We start from the raw sequence: 22,494 nt of genomic DNA, 5'->3' as shown, positions 1-22,494 counted from the left end.
GTGGTTCTCAAAGTGGGGTCCAGGGAACTTCAGGGTTTCCAATGTTCCCACCTTGTGACGCATAGCCAGTCATATTGGTTGTCACATACTCACTAGCCCGTCCTTGTATCAAGACCTTCAATTTGTGTGTGAACTATCAACAAGCCATTGGTGAGAACAGTACTTCAACATCCTCACACACATAAACTGTATACGAATACACACCATAGATTTCCCCAGGTAGGATTTAACTGACAATTCTCTGATCTCTTCCCTGCTATTCCAAACTCTAGGCAATTCTCCAGCATAGAGGATGAGTTACTTTATACTCGCTAATACATCATTTACCTAAAGTACATACTACTTGTCTTCACTACTCTCCCAGATGCCCAGATAAGTGAGGTGGCTGAGATGCTGTACCAGCAGGGTCTGGCAGAGATCATCCATTGCAGCCCCAGTGAACAGGTAGCTTACCTGCTTGTGGAGAGAGCCTCCCTGTTAGACAGGAGGGAAAGTGACAGACCCAAGGGTCATGGAGACAATCCATCAGTTAAGCAGCTGGAGGCCGAGGCCAAAGCCCTTAAAGAGCATGTAGGCCAGGTAAGTGGAACTCCCTGAGCCCTGAGCCCTCTGCCAGCCCCCTGTGCTACCATAACATGGTTTTATTTTAGTTACTTTTAGCAATATTATAATATTGTATGTTTGTTAACTTGGAAGTGCTGGTCATAGCTCTTCCGGTTGGAGTGCAGCTACTGAAAATAATTTCAGACATTATGTTATTTTGCTAAAATTTGAACTTCCTGCATTCTGTATAATTGCCAAGTCAGGTAGAGATGTGTCTTTTTCTAGTGTTTGATGTTATTTCTTTATTTTTAAGAGCCTCAGGACAGTAAGATTCCTATGAACAAGCTGAGCATGACATATCTGCAGATGAGTCTTCATTTGTAAATTTCTATCTTGGAGAGACCACCTTCTCCATGTACTGCTGCTTCTCTTTGCACCCATCTGAACAGGGAAACATTTAGATTTGGGACAGATGACTGCAATGTACCACCTGATAGAAACCTGTAATCTAAGTCTGGACTGGACTTGAGAACCACCACTGTCTAACTTTGTGATTAAAACCTATCCCACAGTCTCCCCACAAGGTGGCACCACAGCGTGGCCAGAGCCCATGGAAGAGACTCTTCGGACTGCACAAAGCTGCTCAGAGCAAAACCACCTTCATTCCAGTATGTCCATTGATGAAGGGTAACCTTACTGCATGCCCCACAAGACTAGCAAACTGAATGAAAGTGGCACTGAAACAAAAGTTTCACTGAGAATGTCAGAGAGCGTAAAGCCTTTATTTGTGAAGGTATACAGTAGGTTTTACAGACGCATTTACTGGCATTCCTTTCTGTCCAGAACCTATTAAAGCATGAATGTGAGGTCCTCTTTGCATGTGTTCTATTCAGCAGCATGTCCACCGTCTCCTCTGCTGTGTTTCTCTGTCTTTAACAACTATTAACAGCCCCTGTAAATGGAATTCTTAGCCTCCTGGGGCATTTATGAGGTGCCTTGTTACAGCATTTATCAGTACATGTACACTTGCATGCAGGGTTGGATTTTCTCAACCACTTGGACCCTATTCTTCATTATGACAAATTGCAAAAATAGCCAATCTACAAACTGCTGTGAGCTTGTAGATTTGCTATTTTCGTTATTGTTGAATTACGTCTGTTCTTTTTTTTAAAAAACAAATTTGCCAAAAAATAGGGATGCCAGGGTTAATGTAGTTAACTTAATGTTTTCATCAAACATGAATGTCAAACATATCAGACAGACTACATTTCCCAGAAAGAAATGCATGTATTTGATTATTTCTGACCAGAAGTGGGATATCAATTCCCCGCTATCTGTGTGAGCTGTTGCACACCTCATCTTTTGCATACAACACCCGCTCACCCCATTTGATTCTGCTGAAGGTCCCAAAAACAACCTCTGCGCAAAGTTTGTTGTCCCCTCAGTCAGCTGCAGCCAGAGACTGGAATAACCGACAAAAAACATTCAAACTGGATGCTTTCATTCATTCATAAAGACAAATACTGCTGTCCCTCAGACTGTTATCCCTTATTGTTGTCTATTCGACTCTGCAGTACAATGTGTTTTTATTGTGTTGTTTTTATTGTTTTAACCTGGTTGTTGGTTTCTTTTAGCCCCCTTGCCCTTAATAGGCCTTGCCTTTTGCCAGGCCTCAGTTGTAAATAAGAGTGTATTCTTAATAAATGACATAATAACATAAATAAAGAAGTATAGATCCCCCATCCCCCACAGAGAATCCAACCCTGCATGCTTGGCAGTTGGGCTTATTCACCCTCTGAACAATATGCAATTCAACTCACAGTTATCCTTCAGACCATAGTGATCACTATGACCTGACTGACTGTCTCTCCATCCTGATTCATTTGGTGTGTGTTGCTGTCTTCAGGCAGAGGCCATGCAGCGGTCTGGAGTCAGTTTGGATCAGGAGTGTGTCCGTCTGGAGAGGGATCTAGAGGAGGGATCCCGTCGACTAGCCATGGCCCACAAAGAGATCCGCCGTTTGACTGATGAGCTAGAATCTGCCCACTTGACTCAGAGAGCTTACGGTGAGAGATGTACAGTAGTAGATCTACTGTAGATCTGGTTCTGCAGCTTTATAACCGCTTTGGTAACAACAATGTATGCACACATACAGACACACATACAGACACACACACACACACACACACACACACACACACACACACACATACTGCATATAGTACATAAACACAATGCAATAAAATACTGTATATTCCAAATGTTTCAGAATAGTGACTATATAAAGTAGGTAACATAGAGCAAAAACTGGTATAAGCTGTCTGAAATATCATCCTGCACACATGTTTTCAGAGCCTGAGTTGCAGGGAGCCGAGCAGGAGGTAGAGAAGCTCAGACAAGAAGTGGAAAAACTGAAGAAACATGGTATGGTTTTCCCTTTGGTCTCAGTGGGACTAAAACAACACACACACACACACACACACACACACACACACACACACACTCACACTCACACTCACACACACTCACACTCACACTCACACACACACACACACACACACACACACACACACACACACACACACACACACACACACACACACGTATACACACATTGACAGCATTTGTAATGTTACCCTTCTGTGTTCCTGAAGACATGGTGGAACTACGAAAAGCCAAAGAGTTAAATGAGCGCCTAGACCAGGAGATTAGAGCCCTGAGGACCAGGGTACGAGCCCTCGATGCAGAGAAGAGGTCCTGTCAAGAGACGGTAGGTGACCAGCAGGGGGAGCATGTGTCCACTTATAAGGATGCATCTTTGCATCCTTGTAATGCACTTACTTGACAGTTCATCAGTTTCTGCAGGTAAATGCTACCACACTACTCCAGTAGCTGATAACTGCAGGTATAGAGGGAAATGATTGGTAAAAACATACTTGTTCATTTGTTATGTAAACACAGGGCAAAGTGGCACACTATGCCTTTAAGTAAAAGCAGCAATAACACAATGTAGAAATTACAAGTAAAAGTCCTGTATGCAAAATTTTACTAAAATAAAAGTACAAAAATATTGGCACCAAATTACACTTAAAGTACTATATGCAGAATTTCCCATTTCACAAAACCTTTTGAAAATAGCAGATGCTATTTGACATATTATTGTACTAATAATGTGAGTTGTCCTGACTGAAATATATTGATTGATAGATTTTTCTTCACTCAGGCGGTATCGCTGCAGAAGGAGGTAAGTCGAATCGAAGGCATCCTACATGAGCAGCAGCAGGCTCATCAGCAGCAGCTCCTGACGGTACAGACCCAGGCTGACCAGGCCAATGAACTGGCTAAAGTAGGTGTCACCGTACACTTGAACCAACAATATAAACCTACATAAGGGGCCGTCCACACCAAACACTGTAACTATATCTATAACTTAGGGGTGCAACAGTTAATCGAACTAATCGATTTAATTGATTATAAAAAGAGATAATCGATGAGTTGATAAAATAATTGATTGATCCCTATTTAGTGTGGTTGCCCTAACAGGGCAACCAAACTATTGTTATAGAGAAACTGAAAAACTTCAAACCGCATCTCCTCCCACAGTTCTCCCCAATGTCGTGCCATACGTCAAAATGACCGGCTTGACCGGGAATCGTGCGCTTGTATTTTGCTAAGAGATTGGTTGCATAGTTTAATTGATATTAATTTATTAGTGAATTACATTTCCCCATCCACTTTAATGGAAAATGGGAAAATGAAAAAACTAGATTTCAAGTATTTTTTTCTCAGAAACCGTAAGAGCTAGAGATACCAGATTTGAAGGGGAGGTTCATAATTTAGTCCGAAATTATTTTAAAAATAATCACACCATTTGGCCTCATGGTGGCGCTATAACAGTCCACTTTACGTTTTGGCCTATAACTCTTGAACCGTAGGTCATAGAATAAAAATATTTTTTCAGCTCCCCATATAGGCCACGCCCATTTGCGTCAGGATATATCTTCCGCCATTTTGAATTTTCTTCAAAACACACTTATTGCTCCTTTTCCTTCAAATTCTGTCCACATCTCACACAAATCGGTACACGTGATCTATGGACCCATGCGATAAAGATATCCAAACGGCATTTTGATAGTCCTTACCGTTCGTCCGCAATTGGCTTCCAAAGTTAGTGGGAGGGGCCCGTTTTTACAAAGAATGCCAAAAATCACGAATGAAAAAATCACATGTCGAGGGTGGTTTACTCAACGAAACTCCAAAAGCATTTCCACTTTGATCCATAGGGGGCGCCACAAATGCTCAAAATGTAACCGTTTGATGCAAAAACCTTATTTTGGGGGGATCAATCCTCTCAAAATGAAACGCAAGTGATCTCAGGAGTTACGTGACAATGTAATTGGCACAGCTTCCGACGGTATTCCTCCCAGCGTATTCCTCGAGTCCCGGCGGCAGCGACCCGCGACTAGCGTCGGTGCAACCACACTCTGCAATTGCCCTGAATTGCGACGCGTCTAGTTTGGGCTTGTTATTATAGGCCAAATGTAAAAAATATATAATGTATTGAAAATAGTTTATCTACATTCTCACAGCAATGTGACACGTTGTGAGCTTGTACATCGGCTTAAGTGCTTCATCAATTATTCGATTGATCAAAAAAGTTAGCGATTGAATATTAATTATCGATTATTAAGTTAATAATTGATAGTTGCAGCCCTACTATAAATATAAAGATATAGTTTAAAAAAACTAACCTCTAACTCAAGTGGATGGTAGAGTCCACACCACAACTATAATAAGACAGTGGACGTGGTGGATGATATACTGTACAGTCATAGTTATAGGTATAGTTATAGTGCTTGGTGTGGACAGCCCTTAACCCTCCATAACCATTGTTCTTGTTGTGTGTTTATAGTCCCAAAGAGCTGAGTTGACCCAAAGCAACCAAACCTGCAGGGATTTAAAGGAAGAACTCATTGCTCAGACCAAATGCCTTGCAGAAATGGAGAAAGCAGTGAGTGAAAACTTAAATGAATTGATAAGATTGATAGTTTAGTGTTATTGCCTTTTCTTATTGTTGAGAACAGTAATGCACAGCAGAGCATAATAATGATCGTAATGCAAGGAATCACAATATCCACGTTGTGTTCCAAACACTTTTTACACATGACTGTAAGTGTATTATCATTATAATATATTTTTTCGATTTTATATCTTCTGTTCCCTCCCCAATTTAGTCATAATGCTAATTCTACCCATGTTTATATCCTCTGTCACTGCCAACCCCTACTGCTAGTCTGGGGAGGGTGTAAACAACCACATAATCTGCTTCGATACACCTGGAGTCACCAGCCGCTTCTTTTCACCTGACAGTGACGAGTGTCACCGGTAGGGAGTAACACATGTGGAGGAACACGATGTCCCTCCTAGTTCCACTCCCTGCTGAACAGGCGCCCGGCCAACCAAGCCGGAGGCACTGTAGAAGAATTGAACCTCAGTCTCCATGGTTGTGGCAAGGTGTAGGTCTGGTGTATGTTTATGTTTTTTTTGTACACTCAAGGTTGAGATCAGGTTTTTTGTACGTTTGTCCCAGGTGGTATCCCTGCAGAAGGAGCAACAGGCTAATCAGCAGCAGCTCCTCCTACCCATACAGACTCAGGATGACCAGGCAAATCAACTAGCTAAAGTAAGTTTCACTGCATTTAACCCTCTTTCTGTCACCATATTACTCAAAGTAATTACCGGTATCAAATATTCCAAGGTTGTACTGGGAACATTAGTATTATTTGATTCCATAGATGGTAGGCTATTACTGATATGGGTGCAACAGTTAATCGAATTAATCAATTGAATGTATTATAAAAAAGTAAAAAATAAATACTGAATTAGTTGATTAATCAAAAAAGTAATCGATACAATAATCGCTAAGAAGATTGATAGCTGCAGCCCTAATTGCTATTTGATTCAAATTGATAATTTACTCTAAAAGTCATATTAGTCTTCTTCAAAATGGCGTACACATTGTTATAAACTTCATTCATACTACAATTTTGATCTGATTCCATAATTACACCAAGACATATGGCTTGGCTTTAGCCTGTCATTGGCATCATTATGGTAAGCAGCTTTGTTTTTGTTTTCTATAATTTGGCCTATTCTGAGCATGCAATAAACAAGGCCAAAGTATTGAACTTTGGGGAACTCTACAAGTCATTCTCTGCCGCCGTTTTCAGTTTTTCTCCTTTGTACATATAGTGTTTTTTATTTGTTGATGACATGTATTATTGTTTTATTTTTAATGCTATGTCGATGAATTGAATACATAAGACCACAATGGAAACAAGTCCCCAGGACGTTTTTGTGTTATCCTTTTAGCCTTAATGTCTGACTGTACCTCGTAATGTTTACATTCCTGACTAATAAAGTATCCAATCAATAAAAAAAAAATGTTTTGCTTGGGTGCGTTGTTGCCAATAGAACTAAGGCAGTTTGCATATTGTATTTTAAACACTCAGTGACAATACATTTACCAACTATAGTCTGGTGATATATTTTTGAATTTATTGTATTTATGACATGTTGTGTCTCAGGTGGTAGCGCTTCAGAAGGAAGTGAGCCGAATGGAAGCTGCGCTGCAGGAGCAGCGACTACAAGCTAACCAGCTGCTCCTATCTGTACAGGCCCAGGCAGACCAGGCAAATGAACTGGTTAAAGTAGGTTTTTCACTGTACAGTTACATGTCTGCACTCTGTGTAGAATAACTACCCAATATTAAAAAGAAACGTATTAAACTTTTAACTTATGTGTGGTAGATCTAAAATGTTTTGACTTTTGTTGTTATTGTGTTTCTAGCTCCAGGCAACTGAGTTGACCCAGAGCAAACAGGCATTCAGAGACTTACAGGAAAAATTCAACCTCCAGGCTGAATGTCTTGTTTCAATGGAGACAGAAGTGAGTGAATCAGACGATCATTTCAATTAGCAATAACAAATGAATGCTACTAATTAAATGTTATTTTTCACACATGGGTAAAAAGATAATGGTTGAGATATGGTCATCTATCTACACATCTGGGGAATGTCTGTGTGTGGTGTTTGTGTCCATTTATGCCCATATGGAAATCTGAATGTGTGCCTCTCAATCGGCTCTGCTGATTGGTGTGTCATAGACTGTCCTCCAAGTACTCTAAGGTACTAATGTACATACTATAGAACTCACTGACAACGGTACTGCACTAGTGTTTACTACACTGTACTCCAGGGGTGCCCACACTTTTTAAACTTGAGTTCTACTATTGAAATTGCCAGCTCAAGGTGATCTACCACTCGCGCGTGCATGAGTGGTAGGCATGGTGGGCGAAATTTGCGTGGTTTTGGGTGGATTCTTTTTTCTTTTTTCTGTTTTTTGGTTGGTTTTTGTTAGTTTCTTTTCCGTTTTTTGGTTACTTTATTTCGGTTTTAGGGTTAGGGTCAGGATTAGGTTATTTAATTATTATTTTTGCCTGATTTTACCGATTTATTATTAAAAAAAATGTAATTCATTCATTTTATTTACCAACCAACAAATAATTATTATCCCATTAATGAAAATACTTAAACATTTACCTATGGGGGCTAAATAACAACATTAAAGGCGGTTACACACCGGCGAATATGCGAATATAGGCCTACGCAAAATTCGGACTCGTTCCAAATAATTAAAAGACGCTTTTTTCGCTCCGCGAAACTGGTTTGGAAGCTTGCATTGACTTTATAAGGTTTTAAAAAAAAACGTATTATTCCCATGAAAAAAATCGCCCGGTGTGTAAGGACCTTAAGGCATTAGGACTGTTTCAATATTTTTCCTGGCACCCCCCCCATTTAGTGCCGCGCCACCATTTTCTGCCACAGCGCCACCTAGAGCCTGAAAAAAAAAAAAAAAAAAAAAAAAACTTTTTTTTTTTTTTTTTCAGGGGCATTGCAGGTGGTCTACCTGCGCAGCCTCTGCGGTCTACTGGTCGATCGCGATCGACGTAATGGGCACCCCTGCTGTACTCATTTAGCAGAGATGGCCCTGTCTTCACACATTTTGTGTACATAAGTGTGTGCAGTACCATGTATGTGAGTGTGAGTTTAGTAGCCATTGAGCTAAATTTTAATATGCCTGTAAAAGGCTTGAAGAGGGCTTTTAATCATATACAGTGAGTTTTAGCTAAAGTTGACAAAACAACTTTAGCTAAAACATTCTAACATTCTATAATGTTTAATGAATATGGACTAAATGTAAACAAAAACGATATCTCACACTGAAAAAATTGTTGAGGTTCATGTATGTACTGTAAGCTATGTTGACAACGGACAATGACATGTAGTAACACTGGTATGGTCATTCAGCCCAGTGGTACAACACTGATTTGTTGATGGGATGTTAACCACTTAAACCCTATATACTTCAGTTGACTGGGGTCCCCCACAGGGCTTTACTTGGTCCCCTCTTTTTTTCACTCTACACCAATTCTCTTCACTGGAAATAGCCGATCTACAAGCTCACAACGCTTTGCAATGTGACGCGTTGTGAGCTTGTAGAGCTACAATTTTCTCAGAATGTTCGCCTATTATGACCTGCCCAGAAAAGGGATGCTACGGTTCATGTGGTTCAAATATTCAAGTCAAAACCATATCTTTCTCCTCTCAGGTTCAGAGATTGCAGCAGCAGCTCCAGAATTCACATGGTGACGTGCATCATCTCACAGCCACTGCATGGACCAATGAAAATGACTTCCACGATCAAACGTAGGCTATAGTATCACCATAATGTTTCAGCTCCTTTTTTTTAAATCAACCATTTAAATGGGACCCGACTCCGGATAAGCGGTTGAAGATGGATGGATGGACCATTTAAATGACACATCTAAGAATTGTACAGTATATATTCTGTATGTTCAATGTGTGTTTTGTCAGAAGCCTGTGGAAGCAGAGAGAGACAGATTTGCAGCAGGAGGTGAACTTCGTCAGTAAGTTGGAGGCCTCCACCGTGACACAGGCCAAAGACCTACAGACACTACATGACAAAGTAAGCACATGTCTGACAGAGAAGGTATTCCACATTTATGAAAGCTGATCTCACACCTATCATATAGCTTAGGTCTGAATTCATTTTTTGGACATCAAGCTGGCTTATGCTAAGGAAACAGGAATTAGGCTACTGACCTATGGGTCACCTGGCTCGGAGTCGGGAACCATTGGTTCTCAAGGCTACTTACTTACTTAAGTGACAATAGACAATATTCAGTTAACAGATACCACAACTGTAGATGCATGCCACAATGGCTCCTGTGACATACATAGATGCATAGAGAGAGACTGTATAATGCTTTACTTACAAATACAGTCTAATTTTGGGCAACAGGTGTGCGCCGACAATCAAGAATCAGAAGTGCGCCTGCTGGCCACTCAGTATGAGTGTGAGAGTCTTAAAGAAGAGATATGTGAAGCCCTGCGATGTCTAGACTCAGAGAGAACGTAAAGTACCAATACTATATGATATTATTATTAGATTTTATGTTATTTTCTTTCTTCCTCACTCAGAAAGAGTATAAACGAGTAGATTTTGATGCTCTGTTTAACAGCAAGTACCATGAGATGAATGAAAAACTAAAGGCCAAACTCCATCGAGCCAAACAGAAGCTTGACGATGAAACCCAATGCCGTGACGACAAGATTAAGGACCTGGAGAGGAAGGTGTCTTTGTATGTCCATTCTTTAGCAAAGGTAAATCTACACTTCTTTATCCTATTAAAGTCATGCACTGCATTGTGTTGAACGATTAATTAAAAAAAAAAACACCCGCTAGAGAACCCTAATTATGATCTCTGTCTTTTCTATCCAGGAGAAAGAGCTGATTGCAAACATCACTGCAGCGAGTGACAAGCTGCTGTTTGACAAGAGGGACTTACTGAAAAGGCTTAGTGAGGAGGAGGACATCAAGAAAGACAGCATTTCAGCAGCTTCTCTGTCTAAACGCAGGTACTGGTCCTATGCTTCTATCGCCTCTCCACTCCTTACCCTCCCATAAATGTGAAACATAAAGGCGTCTTTAATAATCACTGATTTCCTACATTTGCTGCACATTTGGCCTGTCCGTGTTCATATTTCCTTTTACACTGACAGTGTGATGTTTCACATTTTCATCTCTAGGGTGGATTTCCTGGAGAAGGAAAACAAGATGTTGGAGAATAAAACGCTTCAGCTGTCTAATCGGCTTGCAGCGCTGGAACGCAGTCTGCGAAACACCCAACTGCTGCACACTGCAGAGGTACTGAAACAGTGTATGGGGGTAGAATCTGGAGTTGGGCACACTTTATTTCAGACAGATCTGCTTTTTGTGGATTTGTCTCTTTTCTACATGTATTCTGTCCCTTACATTGTTTTCTGGTGCATATGTACTGTTGACCGACACAAAAACAGATAAAAAAGTGATCTTCTTTTCGCATTATGTCCAACAGATTTTCTTGTATTATTTATTCTGGTGTAGGGTGTAGCGCTAGCCATTCTTCCTGTCATTGACAATACTAAAGGAACGGAACAATTTCTGATAGATGGTCAGAAATCATATGATTTGATATATGATTTTTTTAAATCCTCTTTGTCTACTCATTTTCATCAGGAAGCATCAAAGAGTGTTTTCCTCACATCTAGCCCTCTGCAAAGTTCCAGGTAGGTTTGAACTCTCTGGGTTCCACATTTTGTTTAAAAATACAAAATGACTATCCTTTTTTGTCAGGGCTGGTATGGTAGACTTCTGCACCCTGAAACTCAGTAATGCCCATTTTCATGGCAAAACAACAAAACTTGAAATAACAATAAAATCTGCACACCTGAATGCTGCTCTCATCGTGTTATATTTTTCTTTGTTGTGGTAACGTTTCGAGCCGGCTCAAAACGTTACCACCAATAAAGAGAAAAAAATACACGATGGGAGCAGCATTCTGGTGTGCGGATTTTATTGTTATTTCATGTAGAACTTTTGATCCAGCACCCAGCCCAGCAGGACAGGATGTGCGTGACTTTTGTCATCTTGTGACACCTTTTTCAAAACAGCAAAACTTAACCTCAAATTCATGTAATGTTTTTGATTCGGTCTCTAGAGGGAAGATGCTTGGGTACTCTGACATGAGAGGATTATTGGACATCATTCAAAGCAGCAAGATCAAGCAGGCCGAGGCCACCTCCTCTCCTCTGTCCAGTCTGACCATGCCTCTGTCCTGGTCTGCAGAGATGGGCTATCTGAACCTGACCTCCCCACAGGGACAATCAGACCACCTGGCCCCCTCAGACTCTCTCAGCAGCACAGACAGTAACGAGGTGTAAACTTTATTGAACAATGAACACACATATTTATATTAAAGACGTAAACCTATAATTTATATTTGACATTTTAGAAATAATTGTGTCTCCGGGGTTCTCAATGACTGTGGAAATGAACTCAGCCATGGTGAGTTTCCTGAAAGAGTTCATTCAGCTTTTTTGGGCCATTGTTCTCCACTATGAGCATGGGAAAAACAATGAAAATTGTCTGAGATCAGACATAAGATGACAGGCGGCACGTGGGATCTCCAGAAACCTTACTACATACTGGTCTGCACCTTTATCCAAAGCATTTCACAATGTGTGTTCCATCACCCATTCACACGCCAACGGCGGAGGTATAACCATGTAAGGAACAAAACATTGGGAGCAGTCTATGGTTCAGCGTCTTGCTCAAGGACACTTCGAAACGAAGCCGGAAGAAGCTGGGGACTAAACTGAGAACCTTGCGGTTTCTAGGCGGCCATTCTACCTCCTAAGCCAGTAACGCTGTTTACCCAGTGTACGAGAAGAAAGATGGTACTGTACCCAACCCCTCAGGAAAGATGGCTACAAGAGCAAACCTCAACAAATTTTGTTATCTAAAAGGATATATCGAAGTCTGAATCTAAAACAAAGGTTCAATAACATTGACATTGAAATAAACGATTTGGAAGCAAGTAATGATGTCCATTTCAATTTATTTTAAGAGAAATTGCTATACAACTGCAGGACAAATAGTTACACCCCCCTTTGATTCCAACACATCCACAAAGTGCAATTTGGCCTGTGATTTAACGTAATAAAAACCTGGCACCCTCTTAACTGAAAGCCAGTTCACTCCAAGCTAGTATCAAAACAATGAACTGCTAGTAAAGTAGCCGTTTCATTTTTCTCTATAGTATTTTCTTCATACACAAAAGATTTTTTTTTTCTAAGATCAAAAATACCCATCCCAAAACCATCATATTGTTTCATTTGATGCATGTCAAGTACAAACTGTGTGCAGTTCCTGGTGAAACTGCGTGGGCCTCCACAATGGATATGAGAATCAGAATTGTCTTTATTGTCACATCACAGGTTTACAGGTGTAAAACAGTGGGTAAAATGTTTTTGTGCAAGCTCAAGTCAAAATTGTCAAGGGCCCAGACAGTGCTTTGTGTTTGTCTTTGTGTCTCTGTCAGTGTCTGTGTCGCTGTCGTGTGTGAACATCGCATCAGTGACGAGGTCCTGCAGATTCCTGCTCTACAACATCAGGAGGATTCGCCCCTTCCTCACGGAGAAGGCAGCCCTGGTGCTCATCCAGGCTCTCGTCATCTCCCGCCTGGACTACTGCAACTCCCTCCTTGCTGGTGCTCCGGCATCTGCAATCAGACCTCTGGAGCTTGTTCAGAAAGCTGCGGCTCGTCTGGTGTTCAACCGCCCCAAGTTCTCCCACACAACCATCCTTCTCCGTTCTCTACACTGGCTCCCCGTAGCGGCTCGCATCCAGTTCAAAACCCTGGTACTAGCCTATAGGGCAGTGAAAGGAACAGCTCCTTCTTACCTCCGGGCTATGGTCGATGCCTACACCCCTGCCCGACCACTTCGGTCTGCCACCTCGGGGCGACTGATTGCCTCGTCACTCAAGGGTCCTTCTGGCCGATCCACACGGTCACGACTCTTTTCTGTTCTGGCCCCACAGTGGTGGAATGAACTTCCCACTGATGTTAGGACAGCAGAGTCACTGCCCATATTTCGCCGCAGGCTGAAAACCCACCTCTTCAGGAAACACTACCCTTCCTCTCTGCCTGACCTACTTGTTGTTAACTAGTTGTACGAACGCTTGTTTTTCTATTGCTGTATTGTTTATTGGATCTTGTTTAGTCGATACACTTATTTGTTTTAGCTCATGCTCATTTGATTTAGCAATTTTTGTCTCATTTGTTTAAGGAAATAGGTGGCTGATATATTGTACTTTTACCTTAGCGCTAGGTATACTCTTGGTTGCTTGTTTTTGCAGAAAATGCACTAAAGACTTCTGGTGATTAGTAGTTTTCGTTCCCTACCTATGTTGAATACACTTATTGTAAGTCGCTTTGGATAAAAGCGTCTGCTAAATGACTGTAATGTAATGTAATGTAATGTAATGAGCGTTGGCTCGGCTCCTGTTGCCCAGCTTGGAACACCTGTTTCCATTCTCCTCATTGTCATCAGGTACGCACGCACCTGCCTGTGGAGCTGATGGTGGGGGGTGCAATAGCAATGAGTACTATCAGAATATAGAGCTATTTAACACTTGACTTAACCAAAGAAGATCACTTACCCTACCTTTAATTATTATTTAAATTATTTTGGGGAAGTGACTAATCTCGTTCATGCAATGTTTTGTTACTTTCTACCACTGGGATAGCTCCAAAAGTATAGAAAAAAATGCTCTTTTTCCTATAGACTCCCATAATAAGGAATGTCATTTTTTTTTAAAAAGTTCAATATTTTAAAAAGTAGAAACCCAATTCAAAAGGTTGAATACAAGCACACCATCCTGTGTATAGCTGAACATGTTAAAGTTTGAATGGAATTACTAGCACAAAGCATGTGGAAATAGTTTGATGCCAAAAAAAGTGATGGAATTTATAAATAAATATAAAGCGGGAGAACATTAGTGTGCTCGCTCGAGTCCACAATTATAATACATCCTCATCACCAAAAGAAAAAGCCTGTGAGTGAGCAGCAATTATGGGCAAGTATACTTGCCCTTGTAGGTCATTATAAATGCTTTAGAAAGCATTATGAGTATTTATAAGTGCTAAAACTACAATTATACAGTGTTATAAGCAGATTACAATGCATTATGTTTTTAAAGCATTATAGACATGGGCTTCATAGAAAGTGTTTCCGGAAATGCTTATTTCAAAAATGATTTACTGGACTGATAGTCTAAACTCTAAAACCAATTCGCTGTTCTTCATTTTGCTGCCCCGACTTAGAGAACCACTGCTATAGATAATAAATAATCAGAATATCAAGGAAATGTCCTAAAAGAAAGTTGTATATTTATGATACAGTAGCTAAGACACAATATACGTACCACATTAAAATCAGTAGATGTTTTGTTAACTAATACTAAAATGTCTTCACATGTATGCAGGTAGGAACAACATTTTTGTTTTCAATTACTTTTGAAGCTTCAGAAGTCTGTAAAAATCAGTACACTTTCACTTCCTTCATTGGGTCAGTTCAGGGCAATGGTTTCTAAAACGTTTAGAAACTTTTGTTTATTTAAAAAAAAAAATGTTAAGCGGTTTTAGATTTTTAAGTATTTACTGTCTTCTGATTCATGCCTTTCTAATTAATATTATTATTTATGGATGACTCTACCTGTACTGTGTTTTTTATTGTTACCTCGGCTATATTGAAAATGAGGGCCTGCCCCTCAATTGTACTCAGAGTTTAAATAAAGGTTATGATTATGATGATGAAGATGTACAAATACTAAAGAGATTAGGCCAAGGTAGCTAGAGTATTACATACCTGAATTCTATTTTGAAAAAGCTACCTCAGATCATGGTCAAACATAGCCTTGGATCAAGACCCGTACATCTCTGTAAATGCACAAATTCAAAATGCTTACCCCAAAGCCACAGATGTTACCCAACCACACAGGCCCTTTGTGTTCCGTAATATTCTGTATTGTTTAATAAAGAAGTGTTTTAATCCTGTCTATGCCTGAATACCATCGTATTTCCTCATTTCCATCGAGTGTAATACCGGCTTTCACCTCCTGTGCCCCATCACTACACCCTTTGAGGAATACAAGAAAGCTCTGGCATTAGCGCTTTATATTTTAATTTTGTATATTTATGGAGATTTACGGGCCTTAAACATGGAACTCTAAATACTATCTTGGGGAAGTGTTCAAGACTTTCATAGATACACAATGTCAGAATCCTTAAAAGAAATCTATAACAGTCTTGATCCAAGGCTAGGTCAAGCAATGCCTTTGTTAAAGCAAAATGCAGAAAGAAATGAACCTTGCGTAGGTAATAGCTGTACAATGCAGTCCCTCTCACGTTCTGAGTTTGTCATACTGTTTCTCCGCCCAGAGAAGGCGGGTGACACGTGCATCTTTCTGGGGTGCAAATCCAGGGGCCCAGCAGTACTCAGAAGAGAGGACCTTGCTGGGTTTGTGCAACCACAGGTACTTGTTGAGATGACTCTCATCGTGCCACAGGGCTTCCACATTGTTCTTTTTGTCGTCCATGATGCCCTGGTAGCAGGCATCAGCGATGGACTTCACGTTCTGCCACGAGCCCCCAAACACAGCAGCATGGTAATAGAAATCTCCATCTCCAATTTCCATGTAGGCCCTGGACTTGGGGTTACGGTCATAGGTCCACCCGCTCTTTGGAGCGCGGTAGTACCCAACATGGAGCAAAGCCACAGAATCCCCCAACGCCTCTGAACCCCATCTTCCTGCAAACACCTGGTCCACATCAAAGCAGAAGACGTGGGTACAATGGTGACGAATGTCCGACTCAATGATATCTGATATTGTCTGCATGCGCATCATGGAGATGTCCTGCCACCGAGAGTGCTTGTCCACCTGGATAATCTTCAAGTTTCGCTCTAGACCAAGCTTGACGTCTGGTACCTTCTCAGGTGTATCCGTAAATACATAATATGTTACCGGTAAGCCAATCATGAAATGACGTTCTGCAGAGTTAAGGAAAGACCCAAGGTAGGCTTCCAGATACCTTGGAAGGAAATGGAGACAAATATTAATTCAGTAGTTTTTTTCCACAACACTTATATTGTATTACTGTATTTATATGGGACCTTATAAAACGGCTTTACAGATAAGCAAACAAATCCCCTTAAACAGATGCACCTAAACCATGCAACAAATCTCTTGTTCTAGTCTATCAGTTGTTACCTTGACTATGTGCCCTTTTCAACCCAAATCTTATAATCTCTTTAGGGCAGCCTACTGATAATTTGCACAAAGTTTCATTAAAGTTCACACATCCTATCTCAGTTTTGATTGTGACCTTGACCTTTGATCTTTTCGACCTCGTACTATGAACATTAATATTGGATATGATCTTTTTCTTCATTTGGATCATTGTAAATAGCAAATTTATTTTGCCTACTATCCAAACGTTTAACAAACCTGCCCACAGCAAAGACGGTGAGTGCCACTGTGGAATTATTCCTCTTGTGCATCTTGTCATAATAATCTGGGATGAACATTCCCTCCCAGATAACAGGAGCTCCCCAGTATGTGCTTGTCTGAACATCAGTTCTGGACCTGTATTTTAGACATTTATTAATATAAAAGTATAAAGGATTATTAATTTACACACATTAAAGCTTCACTATGTAAGTTCCCTGTTCTACCCTGGATTTGAATCCTGGTCTACCGTGCAAGTGCTGATATTTTTACCATTGAGCTAATAGAGGCTGCCTGCTTGCTCAGTGGATAAATAGAATGTTGACCTTAAGGTCAAATGTGTGTCAAATCAGAAACAGGATGGTGTCAAAGGTTATGTCTCACCTAGACACAGGATCTAAATATCTCAATAGAAGAGCAGGGAGACCAAATGCAACCGCCCAAATTGTAAGTTACTAGTTTGGGCCGCAGAGTTCGACGCGACACCTACGTGCCACTGGCGATTTGACAGATATGGAGATCTGTGTGTCTGACTCTGCCAGTCCTTGTCCCTTTTATGGCCATATATGGAGATCTCTGTATTTGTCAGTCCTTGTCCCTTTTATTCCCATGTATGGTATGGAGATTCCCGATGTCATGAGTAGGCCTACAGTGTATGCCAAATTGCCCATATATGGGCATGCTGATATAACTATTCATAGGGGTGGGCGACATGGCCATCACCATTTTTGTGAGGCAGAATCACGCTCCATGATTCTATCACAATTCATTTTTCATGTTGGTTTTTAGGATTATTATTATTGTATTATGATTATTAATGAAATATATGATGATGCATTATATGTACTAGAGTAGACCATACCCGTCCGGGATATGAGCACCCAAAGTATGTGCAGTTTGGATTGTGTGCTGTGCACAGACAGTACATCAGGGATGGCCTTAAGGCTATGGGACCGATGAGCCAATGCGCCCGCAGCACAGCGGCTGCACCCTCTCGTCGGGAGTAAAAATAAGAAATAAACTTTCGCTACTCACCAAAACAAAGACGCTTTATGGAGTTGAAAGCCAACTCTTCTTAGTGGGAACACTCTGAGCCACCCCCGTCACGTCTAAAATACACTTTTTGGCCAAAATGTAAAGTAATCCACCGGACGGAGAGACACTTTCTGGATGATGTTTTTACGGAACAGCGACTCTAGAGTTGCAGAGCCGAATAACACCCAATGAGACGTTATCTCAAGGTGTGATTCAAAGCAACACAGCGACAAAGATGCGGTGTATTTTTGTATCTTTTAATCTGCCCGTGTGAACGCACCACGGGCAGATAAAAAGATACAAAGATACACAGCATCTTTGTCTCTGTGTCGCTTTGTATCTGTGTTGCTCAACGCGGTCGTTGACTTTAGCTTTGTATCTTTTAATCTGCCCTTGTGAACGTACCATAGCCTTGTGACAGATATAAAAGCAAAAATATTTTGTATAATTCTACCGGCGTTTTATTGACACTAATGTGAGAGAGAGAGAGCAGTGTTACTGGAGGAGACAGGAAGTTCCAGCTAAACTAGTTTTTTGTTCGTCTACGTATCTTCAATAGGTGTGGTTTCCATTAAAGTGAACAGTGACTTGAGTGTCAAAAAAAAATTATAGAGTAATTCATGAAGGGCACGGCATGATCTAAAGGAATGCAATGTCACAATAGTTTGATTCAATGGTGCCTAACTTTGATGAGAGTTGAGGAGGAGGTCTCATGGTGAGGCTGTGGATCAAGGGTTTCCATGGATTATGCTTGTTGAGTGTTATTATAATTGAGTTGTTATTGTTATTATTGGACACTTTGAAACACTTTCTCTCAAAAAAAAGAAAAAGAAAAAAGTGCCACCGACATAGTTTCATACATGTCCTTCCTAGGTATTTTAGGAAAAAGGTTTGGTGATGCAGGGCTGCAAGACAGACTCATTGAGTCTGAAGTTGGTGCCCCAGAATCCATCAATGGTGTGATCAGTGTCATCCACAGGAGATGCAGTCTGCACTTTCATATTTTGTCATATTTGTATACTATTTTGCGGCTGTTGCACTGTCTGACACTGTCACACCAACATTTCTCTGTTCATACCTGTGAGTGACACAGAAGGCCTGATCTGGGGGGTTGATGTACAAATGACACATGCTGTGACACACTGTGGTATTTTAATACACATTTTATACCATATTTTGTAATAATTTGCAGCTTTAGTGTATTTATTTTAGTCTAGTCTATTTTTGGCATTATTCCAATCTAGGGGGGCGTGGTAGCATTTTGATTTGATTTTCAGCCATTTTGGGCCAAGGTGTGCTGCTTTTTTTTTCTACCTTTCATTACACAGTAGGTTGTGATTTTTTTATGTATGAAACATAAGCTTTTAGCTAAATGTACTATGTGTATGTTTCATTGTGCTGGGTGCCAATCACTTCCGTAGAAGTGTTTTCTTTAACACATTTGCTACATTTCATGATCTAAATTCAAATATGAGTATACTAAGGCACCAATACTTGTTTCAGATGTTAAAGGTTCTATGACATTCATTTTCACTTTATTTTTATTTTATTTTTTTGGGGGGGTTTTATGACCTCAATTACACCCAAAAAATCTGAACTTTGAACATTCAGTGGATTTTCTGTGGTCTGGGGTTTTCTGAATAATTAGGCTGAAAAGTAATCTGAGCTTGGCCCTTCGGCAGTGAGGTCACAGCCGATTAATCACGCCCACTCTCCTCCTCGCCCCTCCCCTCCCCTGTCCTTTCCTTTGGGGGGGGCGGAGCAGAGTCGATGATTGACAGGCAAAATCCCTCACCAGCGACACCCGCAGGCAAATATTTCTTTTTTCATTGCAGTTGAAAAGGCTTTAGAAATGTGAGAGAAAAACACCTGCCATGGATCAATGGAGTGGAATTTTTTGTTAAAACTTTCTATACACGTTTGAAGGACCATGACAAAGACTTTTAATGTGTGGTAAAACTGAACGTCATGAAACCTTTAAGTATATGTATTTATGACATTTGAGAAAGATTTTGTTGCCAAAATCAATATAACACATTTTACAAGCAAAAACAGTAGCACAAGATTTTCGTTTTTTGATTATTCACTTTTATATACATTTCTGGCTTGTGAAAAAATACTGCAGGATATTGTGCGGAGACCTTTTAACCCAAAGTACACAAGGGTATTGTCTATGCAAAAATGCATTGAAAAAGTAGATCCAAGACGTGGGAACGAAATTCATTTTCTAGGCACTTTTTGGTGGGTCACCACGCGGCCTAATATGTACAAATATATGGCCATGTACATGCATTTGCCCAGATACATTTACCACTTTCAACCTGGCATCTCTATTTTGTCATTAAAGGCGAACATAAAAAAAAATGCTATTTTAAAATATATAGCTGATACAAGCACACAGCGGCACTGCATCACATCAAGCCATACAGGCTCCTGGTGAGTCATGACCATAAAACGTTTGATTCTGTATCAAAAAATATTTGAATATTTAATTATATTATACTATATTTAATTAAAAAAAAAAATCGGTTTTCAAATATTGTTTTGACACAGAATTATATGTTTCATGGTCATGATTGATTCACCAAGAGCCTGGATGGCCGCCACTGCTATGCCCTAAATATTATGGTCATAACTAAAGCTTACCAAAATTCAAGGGTGTCATCTATGTCCTTTTCCAAATCCAGTTTCGCTCCACAGTCCATTGGGCTTTTATTCATAGGAACAGATGGCACAAAATAGCTGATAGAAAAGTATCAAACGTTATTTTTTTACTTGACTGAGAAGCATAACCGAATGTACAGCAATCTATTATGGTTTTATATGCTATATCTTGAAGAAGAATATCAAAATGTAATTTAAAAGGATATTCACCTGAAAATTGAAGGTAGGAGAGAAGTTATGCAGAACACAATGGTGATACAGAGAGCATATTTTAAAATGAGCACAGTCTTCAAATTGGGACACCTAAAAGAAAGACCAAAACCAGTGGTGGAAAGTAATTAAGTAAAAGTTATATTTATATTTACAAAGAGTAAGTATATTTACTCAAGTACAATTACATCTCAGAGGCAAATACTGTAGCCTACTTTTACACCACTGCAATAATTTGCAATTTGAAAACGTACAAGTTTGCAGATTTAGACTACTACATCTACAAGCTCACAAGGCCTGCTTTTTTCTAAAAAGTACAACATTTTGTAAAATCTGTGAAATTCATATTGAGGACTCTAACTTTGGCACTTTAATTTGATGCCAATACTTTTGTACTTAACATTTTTAATGCAGGACTTTTACTTGCAACAGATTCTACATTGTGGTATTTGTATTTCTACTCTACAAAAGTAGATTTTAGTAAAAAAAAACAACAGTAAATTAGAAGTAGTGCATCATTTCTAACCCCATATGACGACGTGTTATGTATCATACATGGCTGGCATAATATTATACAATACAATACATTCTGTCAATTATAAATAATAAGAGAGACATAACCTACCTCATGGCTGCTGATGCTCACTGCTATTGTGTTGAGTGTTTGTGGCTAACAGCAGAGCGAGATGCACAGAATGTTCTGTATCTCTCTGATGTAATTGCCATCGCTCTTCACACCGCCTTCTCTCACCTGGACGTGGAGAACACCTTTTTTTCTACCGCAGAGGAATTTCAATCGCCCAAAGGCAGCACAACACTTACTAGTTACAGAGTTACAGGTCAGGGGTCATCATCATGGCAGCTTGTGATCGACATTTTCATTAATATTTCATTTTTGCCTCGGACATGCAAAATAATCATCTTACCAAAAACACAGTGGCCTAGCCCTAAATGTATACTAATGGACTCCTAATATGTCATAGGGTCTATTCCAATGTGCTGCACATTTTAAAACAATAGTATGTCTGCATTAACTACTGAGCCATTTAACAACCAACAAATTAAATCCTAATTATTTTGTATAATAATAATTGAGTCTCATCAGTACAGACAGTGCTTCAACCTCAAAAGGGCCACTTAGCTGCAAAGGTGAGTGGGTGCGTAATATTATACATCATATGGCTAATATAGAGATTGCTGGCCTTTCAAAAGACAGTGTTACTTGAGGACAGAAGGAGCTAGTGGATTCCATTAAGGTGATCAGGTATTCTCTGCTGACGAGAAAGTCCAAGGCATGCACAATGGAAAAAGACACACCCTACAAGCTACACTTGATTTGTTTTTGACAGGACTGACAGGACTGACAGGATAAAATGCCGATGGAACACTGGAACAAGGAAACCTGAGAGACAACAAATATATGTACATGATGAGTGATTAATGAAGGGCATGCCAGGATTTTAATTGATTGCAGTGTTACAATAGTTTAATGTGAAGGCACCTAACTTTGATCAGACGTGAGCTAACTTTTAGGTTGGAGGAGATCCTAGGCTGTGGATGGAGGGTTTC

The 22,494-nt window shown here is 40.1% G+C and overlaps 2 protein-coding genes across 3 annotated transcripts in view; one reads left to right on the top strand and one right to left on the bottom strand.

The window, feature by feature from the left end:
* Positions 1–13,014, top strand: part of LOC308082886 (coiled-coil domain-containing protein 30) — a 34,613-nt gene extending 21,599 nt beyond the window's left edge. Inside the window, exons 4-21 of the mRNA XM_080424961.1 lie at positions 365–579; positions 1,116–1,211; positions 2,450–2,609; positions 2,896–2,967; positions 3,198–3,313; positions 3,767–3,889; positions 5,456–5,554; positions 6,134–6,226; positions 7,131–7,253; positions 7,393–7,491; positions 9,214–9,311; positions 9,480–9,591; positions 9,928–10,040; positions 10,148–10,289; positions 10,408–10,544; positions 10,716–10,833; positions 11,185–11,234; positions 11,666–13,014. Coding sequence (XP_080281087.1) covers positions 365–579; positions 1,116–1,211; positions 2,450–2,609; positions 2,896–2,967; positions 3,198–3,313; positions 3,767–3,889; positions 5,456–5,554; positions 6,134–6,226; positions 7,131–7,253; positions 7,393–7,491; positions 9,214–9,311; positions 9,480–9,591; positions 9,928–10,040; positions 10,148–10,289; positions 10,408–10,544; positions 10,716–10,833; positions 11,185–11,234; positions 11,666–11,888 — 2,189 coding nt within the window. The 3' untranslated portion in view covers positions 11,889–13,014. The remainder of the gene's footprint in view (positions 1–364; positions 580–1,115; positions 1,212–2,449; positions 2,610–2,895; positions 2,968–3,197; positions 3,314–3,766; positions 3,890–5,455; positions 5,555–6,133; positions 6,227–7,130; positions 7,254–7,392; positions 7,492–9,213; positions 9,312–9,479; positions 9,592–9,927; positions 10,041–10,147; positions 10,290–10,407; positions 10,545–10,715; positions 10,834–11,184; positions 11,235–11,665) is intronic.
* LOC308082887 (alpha-1,3-galactosyltransferase 2-like) lies at positions 12,545–21,660 on the bottom strand. 2 transcript variants are annotated; one of them, XM_080424962.1, is made up of 5 exons: positions 21,551–21,660; positions 20,926–21,018; positions 20,698–20,793; positions 17,017–17,154; positions 12,555–16,600 (listed from the first exon to the last, which is right to left on the bottom strand). In XM_080424962.1, exons 1-5 carry the CDS (start codon positions 21,553–21,555, stop codon positions 15,913–15,915), a joined length of 1,020 nt encoding a protein of 339 aa, XP_080281088.1. In that variant the 5' UTR covers positions 21,556–21,660; the 3' UTR covers positions 12,555–15,912. The 2 variants fall into 2 exon arrangements, with proteins under 2 accessions (XP_080281089.1, XP_080281088.1); XM_080424963.1 differs by lacking the exon at positions 17,017–17,154 and having other exon boundaries at positions 12,545–16,600.
* Between the last annotated feature and the right edge of the window lie 834 nt (positions 21,661–22,494).

This window comes from Gymnoscopelus braueri (genome assembly GCF_963280865.1).
Source record: "Gymnoscopelus braueri genome assembly, chromosome: 3".
NCBI classification, from domain to species: domain Eukaryota; kingdom Metazoa; phylum Chordata; class Actinopteri; order Myctophiformes; family Myctophidae; genus Gymnoscopelus; species Gymnoscopelus braueri.
Note: the sequence above shows the minus strand (reverse complement) of the source record. Positions and strands in the feature narration are given on the sequence as shown.